Source organism: Halichoerus grypus, chromosome 15, assembly GCF_964656455.1.
Source record: "Halichoerus grypus chromosome 15, mHalGry1.hap1.1, whole genome shotgun sequence".
NCBI lineage: Eukaryota > Metazoa > Chordata > Mammalia > Carnivora > Phocidae > Halichoerus > Halichoerus grypus.
The window spans coordinates 27,075,858-27,094,756 of NC_135726.1; the positions used below are offsets into that span (position 1 = coordinate 27,075,858).

General features: G+C 51.4%; 1 protein-coding gene and 1 long non-coding RNA gene across 5 annotated transcripts in view; both read right to left on the reverse strand.

Annotated features, from left to right (window-relative positions):
- Window positions 1-1,193: 1,193 nt before the first annotated feature.
- LOC144380183 (uncharacterized) lies at window positions 1,194-6,363 on the reverse strand. The gene is made up of 4 exons (XR_013444029.1): window positions 6,349-6,363; window positions 2,573-3,472; window positions 2,265-2,330; window positions 1,194-1,433 (listed from the first exon to the last, which is right to left on the reverse strand). It is a non-coding gene; the product is annotated as an uncharacterized LOC144380183 (long non-coding RNA).
- A 6,325-nt stretch (window positions 6,364-12,688) lies between these two features.
- The window catches only part of LOC118520779 (metallothionein-4), a 34,516-nt gene continuing 28,305 nt past the window's right edge, over window positions 12,689-18,899 (reverse strand). For all 4 annotated transcript variants that reach the window (XM_078062960.1, XM_078062959.1, XM_036068946.2 and 1 more), the window contains 3 exons: window positions 14,802-14,868; window positions 13,511-13,576; window positions 12,689-12,946 (listed from right to left, as the gene is read on the reverse strand). In XM_078062960.1, coding sequence (XP_077919086.1) covers window positions 12,855-12,946; window positions 13,511-13,576; window positions 14,802-14,832 — 189 coding nt within the window. In that variant the 5' untranslated portion in view covers window positions 14,833-14,868 and the 3' untranslated portion in view covers window positions 12,689-12,854. The remainder of the gene's footprint in view (window positions 12,947-13,510; window positions 13,577-14,801; window positions 14,869-18,899) is intronic.

Consider the following 18,899-nt stretch of genomic DNA (forward strand, 5'->3'; position numbering starts at 1 on the left):
TTTGAGGACTTAGCCCAAGTCCTCAAATGTATCAGTCTTTTCTTTTATGTCTTATTTAAAAGAATCATCTCCACGCCAGAGTAATAAACATCCTATTTTTCCCTTCTGATTCTTTTATAGCTTTGATTTTGCTCCTAGGTATTTAAATCAATTGAAAATACTTTTTACATGATATGCAAAAGGATAGTCAAATATTCCAATGCTTCTCACTGACTAGTGTATCCTTTTGCCACTAACCTGATCATCTCTTACTCCCAGCTACACAGGGTCTGTTTTTGGACCCTCCTCTCTGTCCAACGGATCTATTCCTGAGCTGACATTACTTCCTAGAGATTTAGAACAGGAAATGCTAGCGGGTTAGAGCAAACCCTTTTTGCTGTTCCTTTTCAGAACTGGTTTGGCTTTTCTCAAACTCTATTTTTCTACACAGCCTATTAGGTCTTAAAAATAAATCCTGGTGGGCTTTTGAATGAGCTGTCCTGAAAAACTAAATTGGAGGAAAATCGATGTGTTTACAGCATTGTAACCTCTTGCTGGGAAACTCCTGACTCCCGGAATTCTGTCTCTCCCTTCTCAGCCAGCCCAGGTAGAGCTGAGTGCTCTCTTTCACCAAGGACTGAATCACAACCACAGTGGATAAAAGCTCTTATTACCCTACTTGCCCTTGAAGAAAAAGGGGCTGGAGACAAACTGCCAAAGGAGATGATTTGAAAGGAGCCGAACAATCTGTTTCGGGGAGACAGGCTATTCAGGCTGGTGACCTTGGAAACGCAGCTGACAGTTTGCCAAGACAGGCCCCTGGGCCTCCTGGACTCTCTCCTCTGATGGCTCTCACAACAGGCAACTTTGCAGGAGCACTTAGAACATTCCAGGAATCACAGGGCTTTGGGACTGTGAATTAACTTCCCCCCAGCCCCGCTGTACAGATGCGGAACGTGAGGTTGACAGGTGGGAGCAAGAGACCAGCATGTGGGTCTGGTGTCTCTGTCCCCAGATTTGAGCTTGACTTAGCAGGAGGCTCAAGTGCCATCTGAAGGTTGGGGTGGCGGGGCACGGTGCCTAGAGCTCCCTCCCAACCCCAAGCAGAACGGTGGCCATGTCTCAGGATTTCACTTTTCAACGGGGCAGTTCCCTCAGATTAGACTCCCCCTACCCCCACATCCTTCCCCTTTAAGAAGAGACCAGTCCTTGGCTTAGGCCATTCATGGGGTTTATTGTCACTTGCCAGGGGCTGGCAGCGGAAGGGGACACAGCCACCACAGGAGAGGTGGCACTGGGCCACCCAGCTCTCTTCACACGCGGTTCACACGGAGGGACGCGTCCTCACTGGCGGCAGCTACACTTGTCAGCCTCGGCCTCCGCGCCCTCTCCACCTTTGCACACACAATCCTTGGCGCATTTCTCACACTCTGCGGGGCAGCATGAGCAGCAGCCTGCAGATAAGATCGGGAGCCACCAGGCTGATGGCCTCTCCCTGCATCTGTCTCCATCCAAAGGGAGGGGGACAAGGAGGGCTGCTAGGGGCCTAGTCGCTGCCCCCCCCCCCCGCCCCCGGAGTAGTCTCACGCCTGGTATGACTCAGCATCTATGGTGTGTCATCTGCATGCTGGGCTACCACGGGAGAGGAGTGTCCAGAAAGTAGCCCACAGCCCCTTCGGTGGATGCAGGGGAGTCCCGGGGATGGTGGGGGTAGTGCTGGACCGTAAGGAGGAAGCATCACAGGGCCAACGACCTTGAAAAGGGACTTGAAGGATAAACTTGGAGGAACCGAGATGATATAGGTGACCCGTGGGAGGATCTATGGTTAGTCTTATACACCAGGGAGGAAGGCAGCCTTCCTCCCACCTCCTACTCCCCAAGCATATTACACTGCTCCTGGGGAGACTGGGGGAGGTCAAATTGAGGGGATCCTCAAAGGCCTGAGAGGGACCAAGGGACCATAACTCCAGAGCTGGCCCCCAGCCTCGCCACCGGCTTCCCCAGGCACTGAGGTTTGGAGGTGAGGGTTTGGACCAGGGTTGCGGTTCTCCATCCCAGCTCCCCATAAGAAGCCGGGGATTTACAAAAACATCTTGCCCCAGGCCTACTGTTCCAACCACTGGGGGTGGGGCCTGGGCGACTGCATCATGGTCTCCCCAGGTGATTCTGTCCCAGTAAGAGTCAAAAGCAACGTAATAGGGGGCCTCGGGGTCTCTCCATCTTGCGTAGGGAGACACCGACTTCAGGGAGCAGAGGGGGCAGGGGCGGGGGGTCCCCACACTCACTCTTCTTGCAGGAGGTGCATGTGCATCCCTCGCACTTGCAGGAGCCGTCGCAGGTGCAGGAACCGCCTAGAGGGGGGGACGCCACAGGAAGGGTTAAATGTGCTAAAACTGGGGTGCGGCCAGGCCTAAAGGAGGAGATGGGGTGTCAAATCTCAGCGCCCTCTGGGATATAACCAAGTCCACCCTTCGACGAGGTTAAAAATGGCAAACAATCCCTTCCCCCAAATGTCCTTGAGCGGGTCCGTAGGGCGTGGGATTCTCTGCAAGTCAGGGGCGCGCTGGGCCGGGGGCTGGGGGCGGGGGCTCACCAGTAGGGCAAGGGCAGGTCTCAGGGTCCATGTCCAGAGGAGCTGCCGCTGGAGGAGGTGAATTGGCTTCTCCGGGCAACTGGACGCACTAGTGGCAGCAGGTGGCGAGGCTTTTATAGCCCCAGGCGGGGGCGCGCATGCACAGCCCGCTCGCGCACGGCGCCCCCTCTCTCCATCTGGGCACACGGGCTTCGGCGGAGGCGCGCATTGCGGCAGCGGACCCCCCTCCCCCGTTCCTCCCCCCCCCCCGCTGCGGTGTGCACTGCCGGGTGCGCGCGCGTGCTCCCCAACTCCCCTGCGGGGGCCCCTTCCCACTGCGTGCGCAGGGGCGACACTCCGCGCTCGGCCGTGTGCGCGCGGCCGTGAGCGCCGATGGGGACGCGTCCGCCGCTGCAGCGGTCCCCGGCAGAACGTGCGCCCTCCCCCCCTCAGAAAGCGGCGTTGCACGTTCCCCAGCCCTTCCCTGCCTCTCATCTCCTCTTATTCTAGCATTTTGGGGCGCCCGATTCATCCAAATGGAGTGCTGAGCACCCTGCTGCTCTAGGGCCCCATGAAATGGGAAAAGAATCATAACACCAATGGAAGGGCCTTGCAAACTGGATTTGGGAGGGGCGGGGCTCTGGGAAGACTGAAGGACAGGGCTGGGGTGACTGGGGGGAGTCCTGGGGGGGGGCGCCGGGTGGTGGTACTAGGTGGCTGCATCCCAGCTTCAAAGGGAAGCAACTCTTCTTTTATCTTTTCCTTCTGTTGAGTCCCTTGTGCCTGTGGTAGGCTGAAGACAAGGCCCCCAAAAGATACCCATGTCAAGTCCCAGAACCTCTATTATCTTATTTGGACAAATGGTCTTTGTAGATGTCATTCAGTTAAGGGTCTTGAGAGGAGATCATCCTGGATTGGGCCCTAAATCCAATGACAATTGTCCTTATAAGACACACAGAGAATAGACAGAAGAGGAGGAGGCCATGTGACCACAGGAGACTAAGATTGGAGTGACGGAGGCCGCGGCCACCAGAAGCTGGACCCAGAGCAGATCACTTCCTTCCTTTGAGCCTCACTGGCCTTACTCAGCAAATGAACACACTTAATCCCCAGGAAACTGGGGAGCAAAGGAAAGCATTAGATAACCCGTCAAGGGGTATCGAAGCAGAAGAAAGAATTGCTAATGGTGGCATTTCAGACAGTCAGTCACCTGGTGACCCCCCCATGGAGAGGCCTCACTTCACCTGCTGGTGGTGCAAGCACCTTTCACATAGTTGCAGTGGGCTTCCTAGGGACCAGGCTTATCTAGAGACAGAGGTTTTTGTGGTTTTTTTTTGTAAGCTTTTATTTATTTGAGAGAGAGAGGGCTAGTGAGAGAGCGCACAAGGGGGGGGGGCACAGGGAGGGGGCAAGCAGATTCCCCAGTGAGCAGGGACCCCATGTGGAGCTCAATCCTGAGATCAGGACCTGAGCCACCTAGGTGTTCCTAGAGACAGAGTTTTAAAAAAAGAGAATAATAGGAAGGAAGGAAGGAAGGGAGGGAGGGAGAGAGGAAGGGAGGGAGGGAGGGAGGGAGGAAGGAAAGAAGGGAGGGAGGGAGAAAGAAAGGGAGAAATTAATTCTAGGATCCCTGCAGTAAAACGTTGGAAAGGTGGAGGTGGGAGGGGAAATCCACTGCCTCCCCAAGAATGGACGTTCCCCCATAAGCCCTCGCAAAGTGTTCTTATCACCTGTCCAACCCTAGCTTCCACTTCTTTCAAGGTGATGCCCTTTTAGGACCTGCATCCCTCCCTCTTTAGAGGTGATCCCTAGGCTGCCTCCCAAGGAAGGCAGGTCTGGTGAGCTTTCAGACTTTGGTTTTGCTGACTCTGGAGCAGAAACTGAGCACTGCTCCAAATATCCCCCATGCAGAGTGAGCCTCTGTTCTCAATCAGAGCTGGACCAGCACTTTCAAATGTTGGTTGGAAACCCTCCCTCCCCCAAAAGATGAGCTACCCCAGGGGCCTCCAAATGGCTTCATCTGAGGGGTGGAGCTAGCTGGTTCCTCCAGGCTTTGCCGGTCCCACATGTGTTGGTCTGTGAGTCTAAGCATCAGTAGTGGTGAGAGAAGAGAAAAGCAGAAGACGAGAACCAAGAGTCTCAGGAGACGCTATGGTGTGATCTGTCAAGGTATTTAATGGGAAGTCCAGGTTGGTTCTCAACATTGGCTTCATGCAGTTTCAGATGACAGAGCTCACCAGCTCTAGCATTGCAGCTGATTTCCTGTTTGTTTTCATGTTGCCTGAGGCTACTCTGGCCCCAGGTCCGCATTGCCCATAGCCCTCAAGCCTTCAGTATCTAGGACTTTCCCTGCCAGTAAAAAGTGCATGCCAACACACTCAGCCAGAGCTGTCCCCTCCTTCCCCCTCAGGCCTCTCAGACTTCCTTGGGACTGAGCCTCAGAGGAAGCCATTTGGAGCCCCTGGGTTAGCTCATCTTTTCTGCGATGACCTCAGAAAAAAGCAAGGAGTCCAGCAAGTCCCACCCCTGGCCGATCTTGATTCAGTGCTGCACTGAGCTGTTGCATTGCCCTCAGAGGGTCTCCTAATTTACTATCCTGGGACCGAACAATTGACCGAGAGTTTAGGATCCTGGGCAAATAGTGGTGTGCTGAAAGAATTTGCAAATGTGCTTCTTTGCAAGTAAAGTCGTTTCTTGGAGAGATATGGCTTTATTAGTAGAATGAATGTTGAGTGAGCAACTTTATCCACAGGGCAGCTGAAGCAGCAGAAGGGGCCGGGGGTCACAGAGAGGGTAAGGAGGCAGAGTAAGGATGGGGAGGGAGCTTCAGCCTGCCGTAGAACAAGTTAGCTAGAAATTTAATCCTCTGTCTCCATGGTTACCTCCTGTTTGTGGCAAATGATTCAGTTTCTCCTCTACAGTAGTGATACAAGACCTCCTTTTAAAATAAATTTAAGTATAATAACAGACCAGGTGATATGTGATTATGCCTAAAAGCGAGTAGGTGGTTCTCGAAGGACAGCAATCAGGGAAATACTGCCCTACACGAGGCCGATCCCCTGAGCGCTCACGTCCATCGTGGCTTCGGGCTCCTCCTCCCCTGCCCTCCTGCATCCTTCCCAGCCAGGCATTGGTACCTTTTGCGTGTACCCTGAAGGCCCCGGGAAGATTCTGTTCTCTCTGATCACTCGTGGGACGGAAAGTGTTGGAGGAGAAGGCGGGGAAAGGCAGCCTCTGAGCTTCCAGGTTTCAGAAAGTGGCCAGGTTGACCCCAGCAACCGCGCCAATACCTTGGTTCCTGGGGTTTACTCTGAGCTCTAAGGACTGTAATGCAGAGTTTTCCCCAAGGGGCTGCCATCTCCTCTCAATGAGGGGCCCGGGCGGGGGCGGGGGGGAATCATTAAAGTCAGGGCCCAAGCTGAGCTGATTTGGGCATCGGCGGGTTGGAGTTCAAGGGCCATCCCTCGAGGAAGCTCTTGTGCGTGGTGGGGTCAGGAGCTCCATGGCTCTAGGGGGACAGGGTTATGACGAGGGAAGGGTCCATTTTAGCTGGGGCATCAGGAGAAAGCCCTCAGGGCCCCCAAACTGCAGGAGACACTCCGGGTGTCTGCTGGGCTCCCACATCAGGATAATGGGGGTCCTGCACTGCTCACGTATCCCAGACCACCCTGACACTCCTGCCAGAATCTTCTTCCTAAAATGCAGCAAGTGAAGACTGGCTTTGGCGTCAGACAGACCTGATTTTGAATCTCACCAGTTTCCCTCCGCTATTCACTGGGGATCATCATACTCCTTACCGCTTCGGTTATGGTGAACATCCAGGAGATTCTTCAGGCAGATTGCTGAAGACATCCCCGGTCTCAGCAAACAGTGCTTCAATGCCTCGCTCCTCCAGGAAGTCTTCACTCCTGCCTGTAGCCGGACTTACCCATCCTTCTTGGAACTTCTATGGGGTTTTGTCTAGATATTTTCCTCCCTGGAAGAGAGGGGAGAGGGTAGTCCAACAGTCTCCCTGACACACTCTGAGGTCCCTAAAGGCAGAGGCTGAGCGAGGAGGTTCTTTCCTCTCCTCCCTTCTATGCTTAGCAAAGCTCCCTGCGCACCTGAAATGTCTTTGAATGCTGCATGAAGGAATCAATGTGAGAACTAGGAGTCTGACTTTGGGCTCACCCTTTTTTATGGGACCTCTTGAAGGCTGGGTTGTGAAGAGTCAGGTTAAATTACATGTGTCTTAATGAAGTTACCCTATGGCCCCCAGCATCCTGCTTTGTGTAATGAGCAACGTGGTGGTGAAGTCTCTCCTTCTCCACCACAAACGTTTATTGAACACTGCCTTAAGCCACACATTGTGTTAGGAATGGCAGATACAAAGGGGAACAGGACAATGACAACGTCTGTCTTTTCTGAGAACCCACTATCTGGGCAAGGAGCCATTTCATAAGAAATCCACACATATGGGGCGCCTGGGTGGCTCAGTTGGTTAAGCGTCTGCCTTTGGCTCATGTCATGATCCCAGGGTTCTGGGACCGAGCCCCACATCAGGCTCCCTGCTTATTGGGGAGTCTGCTTCTCCCTCTCCATCTGCCCCTTCTCCTCCACCCCCCTCGTGCTCTCTCTCTTGCTCTCAAAATAAGTAAATAAAATCTTAAAAAAAAAAATTCCACACGTAGTAAGCTAAGTGCTGCCGGGAGGGTAGAGGACATGGTGGTGCCCGTGCTTTCTGCATAAACCAATCTCCCCTCTCTCCCTTCCTCATTAGATCCCCGCTCCCCCACTACCCACCGCCCAGGTCTGGGGACAGGCAGCAACACCTTGTCTCAGAAACCGCCCCAGAGCAGCCTCACCTAGCATTAAAGTTGGGTCCCACATCTCACCTTACTTCAGTGGTTCTCCACGGTCAACAGTTTTGCCCCCAGGAATATTTGGCAATGTCTGAGAACATTCTGGTTGTCACAACGTGACGGTGGTGGTGGTGGTTATCATGGTGTTGGCATCGAATGGGTAGAGGCCAAGGATGCTCCTAAGCATCCTTCAATGCCCAGACTAACCTCCCCCCAAAAGAATGATGTGGCCTAACATGTCAATAGTGCAGAGGTTGAGAAACCCTGCTTTACTTTATCCTATAACAAATCCAGGATGGTTTTTTAGCAACTCAGCCACAGAGGGAAGGGAGCCAGGGGAATCAGAACCCTTGCCTTATCCCCAGCTTGCATCTTTGGACCTCTGATTCATCCTCTGGCAGATGTGGGTAGTCATGCCCAGCCCAGCCTCCTTGACGAAGGTGTTTGGGAACTGAAATATGAGAAAGTAAGTGAGAGCACTTGCCAGGGAAGGTGGATGGTGAGGCTGGGCATGGAGAGGGAAGGAAGCCTCCACTGAGCCAACGTGTATTGTGGTCACGTGGCCCAAACTTTCCAAGACTGTTTCAGTTTCAAGTACCCTGTTCTATCCTTACCTCTAAAAATAATTCATACTGGGGTGCCTTGGTGGCTCAGTCGTTAAGTGTCTGCCTTCGGCTCAGGTCATGATCCCAGGGTCCTGGGATCGAGCCCCACATCGGGCTCCCTGCTCGGCGGGAAGCCTGCTTCTCCCTCTCCCACTCCCCCTGCTTGTGTTTCCTCTCTCGCTGTGTCTCTCTCTGTAAAAATAAATAAATAAATAAATAAATAAATAAATAAATAAATAAAAATAAATTGTACAATTCAGGCCACCTGTACCTCAGATTCAAAAACATCTGGGTCTACCTTCCCTCTTCCTCTTCTTCCTTGTTTATTGCAGAAATTTTGAAAAATTAAAAAATCTATATAATTCTTTCAAATATAAAAACAGAAGCCTACAGTATACACTGATTTATAAATGACTTTTTCCTTGCTTATCAGATTATGAACATCTGCCCATGAAATCAATTTCACTTCTACAATTTTATTTTAGTAGGTTCATTACACAATTTATTTAATGGTCTCCTACATAGACACACTTTTGTCGTTTCCAAATCTTCACTGTTATAACCCGTGATGTGGCAAACATCTTGGTAGCTTTTGTGTGTGTATATTCATGATTTTTTCCTGAGGATACAACATTCCCTACAGTAGAATTTCTGGCTCAAAGGATACATTTTCCCCCCTTGTCAAACAGTATTTATTTTTAAAAAATGTGCTACTTCAGTAAAATTTGGAAAATCCAGAAAGACACAAAGAAAAAAGAAGGAAAAGTAAGAATTATCTTTTACCTGTGATTTGAACACAACCACTGTTAACACTGTAGCGTATTTTCATTTCCATAGTTTGTATTCTGTGTAGCTTCTTTTTTAAAATAAATGACTGCACACCTAATTTGTAGCAGATTTTGCCATAACTATTTCCTGCGTTTTTGCATTTTTAGTGGCTGTATCATATTCTGTTGTGAGTGCCGCCGCAGCGTACTTGAACGATCTCATAGACTTGAGGCCCTTTCCAGTTTTTCACAATTGTAGATGGTACCGCAATGAATGTTTTCGTGGAGTGAGGCTTTTTTTATTTTCCCCCGAATTTGTGACGAATTCTTTAGACAGCTTTCTAGAAGTGAAGCTACTGGGACAAATAAGAAGGATTTCATGGTTCTTGGACCCATATTGCCAAATTATTTTAAAAGCCTCATGTCCTGTGAATCTGGGTGCTTTACACATTGTTAAGGGCTTTTTACACCTAACCGGCCCTTGGAGAGTTTGGCCTGATTTATCTTCCCTGCAGCCTCGTCTGAGGTTCCAAGCCCTTTCTGGGGATCTCTTGGGCCCCAGACGCCGCCAGACTGAGGCGGGAAGAGCGACCTCAACTCTGGCGCCGGGCTCAGAGTGAACGCCTCCGCACCTGCCTCTGGACCTCGAGCGCCCCCTGCAGTCCTCATGGGGAACTTCCTTCCTCGTCCTGTGCCCTGCGTTTCATTCCCCATCGTCTTCCTCTGGTTTCCATCCAAGTGGGAGGATGTCCTGAGCAGGTGCAGACTGTCACAGCCTCTCATTGTCCTTTAGGCAGCACAAGAACACAATCCGTGATGTGTCAGCCTCCTGGTAGAGCCCCTTCCTGCTCCGGGCACCTCTTCCTTGAGAAAGCTCTTTTTTTCTTGATGTAAAACTCTGTTTTCTTGGTGTTTCCTTGCACTGCTCAAGTTTCACCCGTCATGGCCGCCTGTAACTAGTCTGCTCACTCTTGGCTTCGGCCTTTTCCCCAACTTGTCTTACCCTGTGGTCTTCAAGCGTCTGTCTCTCACCTAGTCCTGCCTGAGTTTGGGGAGAAAGCCTTAACTTCGAGTCTCAGTTTTCTCGCCTGTAGAATGGACATCATAATCTGACTAAGAAGCCTAGCCTGGAATTTGGGGCTCAAGATGGGAGACGGAATACATGCATTTACCTCTCCTTTCTCCTGAGACTCCATTGAAAGAAACTAAAAAAAGACAAACTAATAAGAGCTGAGAATTGGTGCGGGGGAGGATGACTTGGACAGCACATCAGTGGATCAGAGGTTACAAGATTTTTCTGGAATACTGGAATCGGTTAAATCACATTGATGAGTAAATGGGTGGAGAGGAAGCCACAGCTCAGATCAAAAAGTAGAGAAGTCTATGGGGGTTCTGTGTTACTTGGTTTTGGGGGGGTTGGGGGAGTCAGACTGGGATAGCGGCAGAAGAAGTGGTCACAGAAACCAGGATGGGGACTGATGGAAGAAGTGGCTGTAGCCTACCACGTGATCATCAGGTTGGCCTCCTTTTCCCCTCCTTGTACAACCCTGCCAGTTGCCCGCAGGCTGAGGCTGCGAGATGTCTCTGAAGAAATGGAGTAACCAGTCTAGGAGGGGCTAGGGCTCGCGGAAAAGGGTCAGAGGAGGGCCCCTTTGGTTTTGGCACTGAGGGGTGGGCCACACCTGCCTGCTGGCTCCCCACCTGGGCATGCTAAAACCAAGCCTGCCAGTCAGCAAACCTCACTGACACCCACAGAGCTGCTTGCAGCTCAGAGAAGCAGAAATAGTTCAAGAAAGAGGAAACTTAAACATTTAAAAAAACTTCCCACACATCGGAGAGATTCAGGAAAGGACTTAAACAAATAAGGTATTATGATAAATGTTCAGAGAAGAAGCTCTTAATGTATTAAAATATGATTGACCAAAATTTAAAAGATCAATAAGAAGATTGCAAAAAGCCTGAGAAATTTCCCAAAAGCGCCCAGTGAAAAATAAAGGGCAGGTCATGTCGGTGTTCCTAGCAGCAACGCCAAACGTTGGAAGATAATGCAGCACTGTCTTCAAAAGTGCTAAGAAAAAATTATATTGAACTTAAAATTTGATATCCAGCCAGACTCTCAAACAGGCATGAGAGAAAAATAAAGGTATTTTCTGACATTTAGGGAATCCATTCTTTTGGTAACAACAACAACAAAAATTGCTTGAGGAGGTACTTCAGCAAAATAGAAAGGAGCCCAAGATAGAGGATGACGGGGGACCCAAGTACCAATGGGTCTAGCCTAGGAGAACAATGAAAAGAGATCCCAGAATGACAGTTGTACAGAAGATAAGGAAAGAAGCCAGTACATATTTGATTGTTCCACAAATAGCAAGGGGGGAAAGGCAATTCGAAATGCAAGGAAAAACAAAAAGACTACTGCTCTCTGATGGCCACCTGGACATAGGCTGGTGGAGTTGACAGCCGCTCCCAGCCTCTGCTGGGCCCTGCTTTCAGGCCCTTGGCAGCACGAACGCCATCCCAGAGCTCGGGTTATCCACACTCTGCTGGGGGGGGGGGGGGGTGAGAGGGGACCGAGTCTCCCCCTCCGAAGCGCCAGCCTCCAGGGACTGCAGCCTTCACCTCGGTCCTTCTACAAGGTTGTTTCTGCATCTCCACTTGCTCTCAGTTGCACAGCTTTGGAGTCTGTAAATCTGGATTCGAATCTCAATTCTATAAACTAGCTGTGTAGCCTTGGGCGAGTCACATAACCTCTGTGAGCCTTGGTTTCCCCCTCTGGGGAAGACGGAGCTGATTAACAGTAATGACCTCGTGAGGTCTTGTTGTGACGATTAAAATGAAAATAATGCAGGGGAGATGTGGGGCCCAGTGCCTGGCAGGTAGTAGGTGCTTCATATTTTAATCTATTATTAGACCACTTTATTCTTTTAAATAACAGCATGCATGGACCATAGATTCCTAACTCAGATCTTGTGGGGGATCCAGAGATGGCTCAGTGGGTTCGGGAGTTCCCTAAGGTCACATGTAAAATTGAGTGAAGGTATTTATATGGGCATTTTTAGGAAGAGGAAGGCTCATTGTCGTCAGTGCTTCTCATAGATGTTTATGGTCCCTGCTCTGCACGGTCCCTGGCAGGTGCTAGGCTCAGCGGCGACTCTGCTGTGGGAGAGACTCGGGTAGAGTTTCCTCTTTGTCTCCTACTGTGTTTCATCCACTAATTCTCGTTTTGTCACCGTATTTTTTTTGTGGTTCAATCTTCCTATTTTTTCCTCTACTTACTCTTCTCTCTTAAGTGGAAAAAAGGACTTGGCAGAGAGTTAACTGTATAAGGGAAAACACAAAGTTTCCCCAGGTCTATAGCACACTGCCGTGTGTGTGTGTGCACGTGTGTGTGTGTGTGTGTGTGAGGCAGCGTGTCATACGTGGGATTCAGTGAGTCCCGAAGCAGACCCTGTTCAAGAGGTTTCGTTGGCTGGGGATCCCAGGAAGCACTGGGAGGAAAACGGACAAGTGAGGCAGGGAAGGAAGGGAGCCAATATGGGGTATGTTAGTGAGTGGGGTACCGCCGTGGGCTACTGGAGCCCTGCGCTGCCGGGGACTTCTGGGGCATGGTGTGGAACCTGTCTCAGATTCGTCCCACCGTAAGGGTAGAGATGCTGGGTGGTATTTACCCACCGACTCCTGTTTGTTGTCAGCTAAGGGCTGTCCCCAGGGGCGTTGACTGCCCAGTACTCCTGGGCTGCTCTGTGCATGCCTCAAGCAAGCTCCCGCAGCTGGAGGAAGCCCCCTGAGGCAGAGTTGCTGGGTCCTGCAGTGAGCAGCCGCCGGCAGAAGGGGGGCAGGCTGACGCTTACTGTATGCAATGGTGTCAGCCCTTCTCGGTCCTGCTGCGTTAGGGCAAAACAGTGCTCTGAGCCACCAGACAACCACGAGCGAAACCTTTATTTTTCAAGCCCTTTCCATGAAGGTCACCCACACCGCATCTGAGCAAATATATAAAAAGCATAACCTATTGTACAATAATTCCAACTTCTCGACTAAGGCACTGTACAGACGCCTGCCGGGCCTTGGCCCCCAGCACAACGGATGTGTTTCAGGGGCAGCAGCTGCACTTGTCCGAGCCCCCTTTGCAGATGCAGCCCCGGGCACACTTGGCACAGCCCGGGGGGCAGCAAGGACAGCAGCCTGGAAGGGTCAGGAGACGGACAGGTCAGTTTGGGTGTCAACGCTCCCCTCTTACCACGTCCTCTCCCATCACTTAGAGAAAGCAGGAAGGGCAGAGCAGGCCACAGGCTTCAATCCACATTAGCAGAAAACCCCGGGGCAGCAAGCTCTGGGATGCTAGTGCCAGGAGGGATCTCAGGGGTCATCAGATCTACCAGCTGCCCCAGTGAGGGGAAGAGGCTGGCTCAAGGTCACTGGTCAGTGGCAGATCTGAAACTAAAACCCAGAGCTCATGACTCTAGGTCAGTGCTCCGTCCCTTTCGGCACTGGGCATAGCAGGACCTCCCTGCAGCCCTCTTCTTCCGCGAACACCGGCAACCCGGTGGACGCCCTCACCCCCAGGTGAGGCTGCCCCCCTCAGGAGCTTTGCCCGAGGCCTCGGCTCAGCTGTCATCTCAGATCCCTCTCAAGTGGGTCCGAGGCCTCCAGAACCCGCTTCATCCCACCATGGCTGGCGGGTTGGGAAGGGAGGGAACAGACTTTCCTAGCTTCTGGCCAGCCACATCCCCGCTCAGCATAACTCACTTTTCCGGCATGTTTTACAGTTGCAAGTTGTACATTTGCAGTTGTCTCCGCAGATGCAGATTCCTCCTAGAAGAGAGGACAGAGCCCCAAGCGTGAGGACTGGGGTCAAACGGGGACATGAGGTGGCAGGGTTTCTGGGCTGTCCTTGGGGAGTGGCTGGACAAGAGGATGAAGATGCTGCCGAGCATCCCTCCCTCCCCCCGCCCCGGGGCATGGGCCCTTGGATGGTTCCCAGTCACAGTCCCCGGATGGAAACTGGGGTGGCTGCATCGGGACCCTCAGCCGGGATACTTGCTAAAATGCAGATTCATGGGACCGACCCTTGAGATATTCTGATTCATAAGTCTGGGTGGGGAAAGGGAATCATATTTTAAAAAGTAACCCAGATGATTCTGATGTACGATTGGGTTTGAGAACCACTAAGACCAGGCCAGGTCTACCAAGCCCAAGGTCCCCTAGGGACTGTGGAAGCCTTGTATACCCTCTTCACCTTTTCAAGGTATCAGGCAAGATGGAAACCCTGAATGGGCAGGAGAAAGAACCGGGGACATAAATAACCCCAAAACGAGAGCTGTAGCCGCAGCTTGTTTTCATATAAAAACCATCTACACTTAAAAAAAAAAAAATCATCCCACCTATCATTTGGAGTGTCAAATTTTGAGTGTCAAAATGCTGGAAGTTTCTGTCTCTTTGGCAAGTTTGGGGTACAGACATGTCCTGCTAAGGACCAGAGAGGCTTATGAGAATTCTTGATACCATTTCCAAAGGCCATAAGACCCCAAGATGCCTCCAAACTCTGACCTCTCTCCTCCTGTGTTACGTGCTTCCATGGAATTAAGGGGTTTCGGAGACTCTGGAGCCCACATACACTTCTAACGACTCCCTTGACCTCTGCAAGTGCCTTATGATTTTAGTACTTTCTTAGCAGCCCTGGGAGGTGGGCAGTTGAGGAGGAGTGACACTAGTTTTCAGATGAGGGTATGGAGGTTCAGAAATATGAAGTGTCAGGAGTGAATGGCAGCAGGGGACCCAAACCAGATTGCCAGGTCCTTAGCTCTGGTGGCTGCCCCTAGGGGCCTGACACTAAGCGCCCCCTGAGCCAGGGTCTCAATTCTAGCAAATCAGGCTGGTAGGCAACAGAGTGGGCACTGCCCCAGAGGTCGCCGGTCAGAGACAAACCCCGTTGGCAGCTCCTAATTGGAGGAAGAAAAATATTCATCAGAGCCCTGTGGGCTCCATATCGGAAGCTGGGGCAAGGTTCCAGGACCCCCGAGTGGGCATTCTTACTCACCAGACATGCAGGTGCATTCCCCAGGGTCCATGGTCCAGGCGTGCCAGAGGCTCCAGCACTATCACAGCTGGGGAAGAGAAGCTGAGTGAGCAGCTGCCGGAGGCTCCCTATTTATAGCTGTGTAGGTGTGCACTTGGGCATACCCCACCTGTCCCCGGGGCCAGACGCCCTGCACACGGCCCAGCCAGACGCCGCAGGCTGGGGGTTGGAGAGAGCGGGCAGAGGGAGGGCAGAGGAGAGGGAGAGCAGTACAGTCATTTGGATGCTTCTCACAAGGGGTGCAGATGGCTGCACCCACCCATCTACCCACGTGTCAAGGTGTCAAGGAGCCAGGCTCAGGCTTCAGTGACACTCAAAGTGCTCAGATTGGCAGCCACACCTGTCGGGTCTCTAAGTCCTCTGCAATCTGCCATTTCTGCTCCCTCCTTCACAGGGCCTGGCTCAGGGCCTCATTCTGTCTCCCCTGGTCATGAAAGCCCTTACCGTGGGCAGAAGGGGGCCCCTATTTGGGGTCTTGGGCTTTAGAACGTCCCACTCAGGCCTTCTCTTGGCATGTCCCCCAGACTCCCTGGGTGAGAAGGACAAAAATCAGGGGCAGTGTGCAACCTCTCCTTCTAGACCACACACATGTAATGCTCTGGATTCTGGAATTTTCTCTCATCCCAAGCCAGCCTGCTTCCAAAGGTTTGCTCAGACCTCTGCCCCAGGCTCCGAAGGGCAGATGCTCAGCCAATGTGTGTCCCTCTAGGGCTGAAGCGTGGCTGGAGGTAGCTGTGTGCTGGGGGTATGAACAGTTTGGATGTGTGGGCTTGGTGCCCACAGGCGTGCGTGAGGCCTCTCACAGTGAGGGAAGGAGGAAGGGATGGAAAAAGACTGGATGTGGGCCCCAGATTGGAGGTTGGGGCCATGGGGCAGATCTCTCGGCACCTTCCGGTGTGAAGATTTGAGAATTAAACATTGAACCTGGCCCTTCAGGTTGCTTTGAAGCTCTCTTTGTCAGGGTAGGGGGATAGAAAGTATTTTATGTGTTCATTTGATTTATAACTTTTAGATATTTTAGCCAGTGACATGTGAACCTTCATTTACACTCTTGCTCTGCCACCCACCCCCAACATTAGGAGGGGCCTGGAACCAGCCTCTTGTGGTCTTGCCTGCTCCTTTTCATTCTCCACCTTGCCCCAGAGATCAAGCCCCCAAATAGCATTGGCCATGTTATTTTCTTGCTCAAAACCTTCAGTGGCTCCCACAATCTGCTGAATGAATCCCAAACACCTTAGTCTTGCATTCCAAGCTCAACTTACCTTTCCAAGGTCACTGTCCACTCCTTCCTTCTACCTGTTCCACCAAAACCTAAGGACTCCAGGCTCCCTGTACTTGGCCTTGAGCTTTTCCACATCCAGGCTTTTGCTCCTGTCAGGTGTTCATCCTTTCCCTACCACCTTGAGTCCAGATAAATGCTCCTCATTTACTGAGGCATGAGTCAAATGCCATTTCTTGGGTGGGAGAAGCAAGGGGGGGCGCTGGGGGAGAATGAAGCCCCCCAGTCTCATCATGATCAGGCAGCTGACAGATATTCAGTCTTACGGAACATACCCTCCTGATGACGCAGCTTCAAGCTGCCTCCAAAAGCTGCCACCCTCACCCGCTCCCCATGTAGAAATTCTGGAGCTGCTGCTGCTGAGCCTTGCTCCAGGAAGCTGTCTCTGATTCGCCCTTTCTCGACTGGAAGAAACCTTTCCTTCTGTGACCCCTCAGTGGCCTGTTTGTATATCTCTCATGCAGTTTACTACTTTTTACTCCACTGTGTGTGTTCATGGCTCTTGTTCTCTGTGCCCCAGTCTCGGAGCTCTAAGAGGCAGGACCTGTTGTCTGAAGTATCTCGATTCTGCAGTGGTCTGCAAGTTTAGGAGATGAATGAATGAATGAGATGAATAGTCAGATGACTGAAAACATGAGTGAGCGCATGAGTGGGCATGGGAGTGAACAAATGAACGAGTGAGTGAGTGATAAATGGACAAATAAATGCACAAGGCTCCTGCATGTGGGTACTGAGGACCTCTACTGAAAAATACTGTCACTGTTCCGAAAGGCAAAAGAGATGGGGCATGGCCAGAACCAATGGTGATAGCTCCTTCCATTAGTAAATTGCTGGGGTCTCTATCACTTATTCAGAAGGACCGCTGGAAGCATGGGTTTGAGCTGAGAAGTTCTAGGGAGGACAAAGGCATTCAGCCCTATGGGCATCAGCAATGCACAGGGAGGATAGGTAGGGGCAATCTTGTATTGATCCATAAATAGGCCCTGCCTGCAAGGAGTTCACAGCCTTCTAGGGGATCGAGGCACATTCCATTCATTCACCTCCTTCTAAGGGCCAGCACTGTGCTGGGTACTGGGGAGCCAAGGGTGAGTAACATCAGAGCTTATAGTTGAGAAGGTCAGGAGGACATCCCAGGAAATCTCTGCCTGGGCAGGGCTGCTCTCAGAGTTCAGAGGCTGGTTTCGTCCTCCTGGGCCCGCATTCCCAGCCCAGTTCCGGCCCACGTCTTGGCAGGACCAGCCTCCCCGCACCTCTTGTGTGTGTGCCCTGCAGCAAACATCAATGCCTTAGAAGATCTAGCCCAACCCATGAGCCCAGAGCAAGGAAGGGATTTTCCTTCACCTTCATCCAAACCAACTCTCTTCCCTCCTTCCTCTCTGAGCCAGGAATGGCTTCGTCCTCAGATGATTGACACTGTGACATTGCTTAAGGCCCCAGCGGAATGAAAATCTCAAAATTCAACCCCGTAGGTAGCATGAAGCTATTTCGCAGGTTCTGGGCTGCGCAGACTGAAACAACCCCGTGTAGCATCGGGCAGTCAAGATCATGTTGAACTCTGCCCCAGGCTATCCTGTCCCTGTTACACAGTCCTTCTTCCAGTGCCTGGGGAAGCACACCCACAGGTCCCTTTTGCCCTTCTGCCTGTCTTCTGGGTCTCAGCTCCAGATCTTTGCATGGATCATAGAACCAAAAATACACACACCACCCCAAGAACGTGCAATTGCTGTAGGTATAGCTTAAATCTGCACTTAGAAAATTAGTATTTCAGGGTCACCTGAGTGGCTCAGTCAGTTAAGCATCTGCCTTCCGCTCAGGTCATGGGATCAAGTCCTGCATACAATACAAGATTGCCCCTACCTATCCTCCCTGTGCCTTGCCGATACCCATAGGGCTGAATGCCTTTGTCCTCCCTAGAACTTCTGGGCTCCCTGCTCAGCGGGGAGTCTGCTTCTTTCTTTTCCTCTGCTACTCCCTCCCCCATCTCTCAAACAAATACATAAAATCAAAAAGAAAAAAGAAGAAAATTAATATTTCAAAGAAGTATTAATTAATCGTCAAAGATGTGATCCTTCGCTTTCTTGGGGTATTCAAGGAGCCCTAGGAAAATCTGATGAAAGCTCTCGGTCCTCTACCCAGAAAAAAAAAAAGCACAAAATACATTTCCCCCACAGTTCAGAGGTTTTGTGCATCTCTTAAATCTCATTGGTGAACCCACCTCCCACCCAGGCGCCATACCCAAGGGCTCCCAAAGTTCTCTCTGCAGAAAAGCAGTCGGGCCTGCAGCAGCTCTTTCCTTCTCCCACAGTAGCTGGAGCTCCTTTGAGCCAGTCCTAAATATCTCCTTGTCCAGGTATGGCCTCTTTTGACTTTTGTGCATATGTCAAGTGTTCTTCTCAGAACAATAAAACAGGTTGTTCCAAAGAAGCAGCCAATACCCCTGGCTTACAACACACGAAATGACAGGGTTTCTGTAGTCTCCCCCACTCCCAACAAGGTAAAAGCTAAATACACGTTCCTGAGCCCAGCATCTTTTTGTAAGAAAGTTTCTGGGACTCATGGCTCAGGAATGGAGGTTCGGCCAGGCGATGAGGTCAGAGAAAAGCCCTGTGTCACGACTCCACACACACCCTGGTCCATGTTTTACGCCTGGGAATCACCATCTTTTCCCACACAGGGACTCTCTGGACATACGTGCCCCACCCTGACCCCAGGAGCAGCCTGGAGCCATTGGTTTTATTATACTGGTTTAGATACTGACCTCTCTCTCTAGACAACACGCT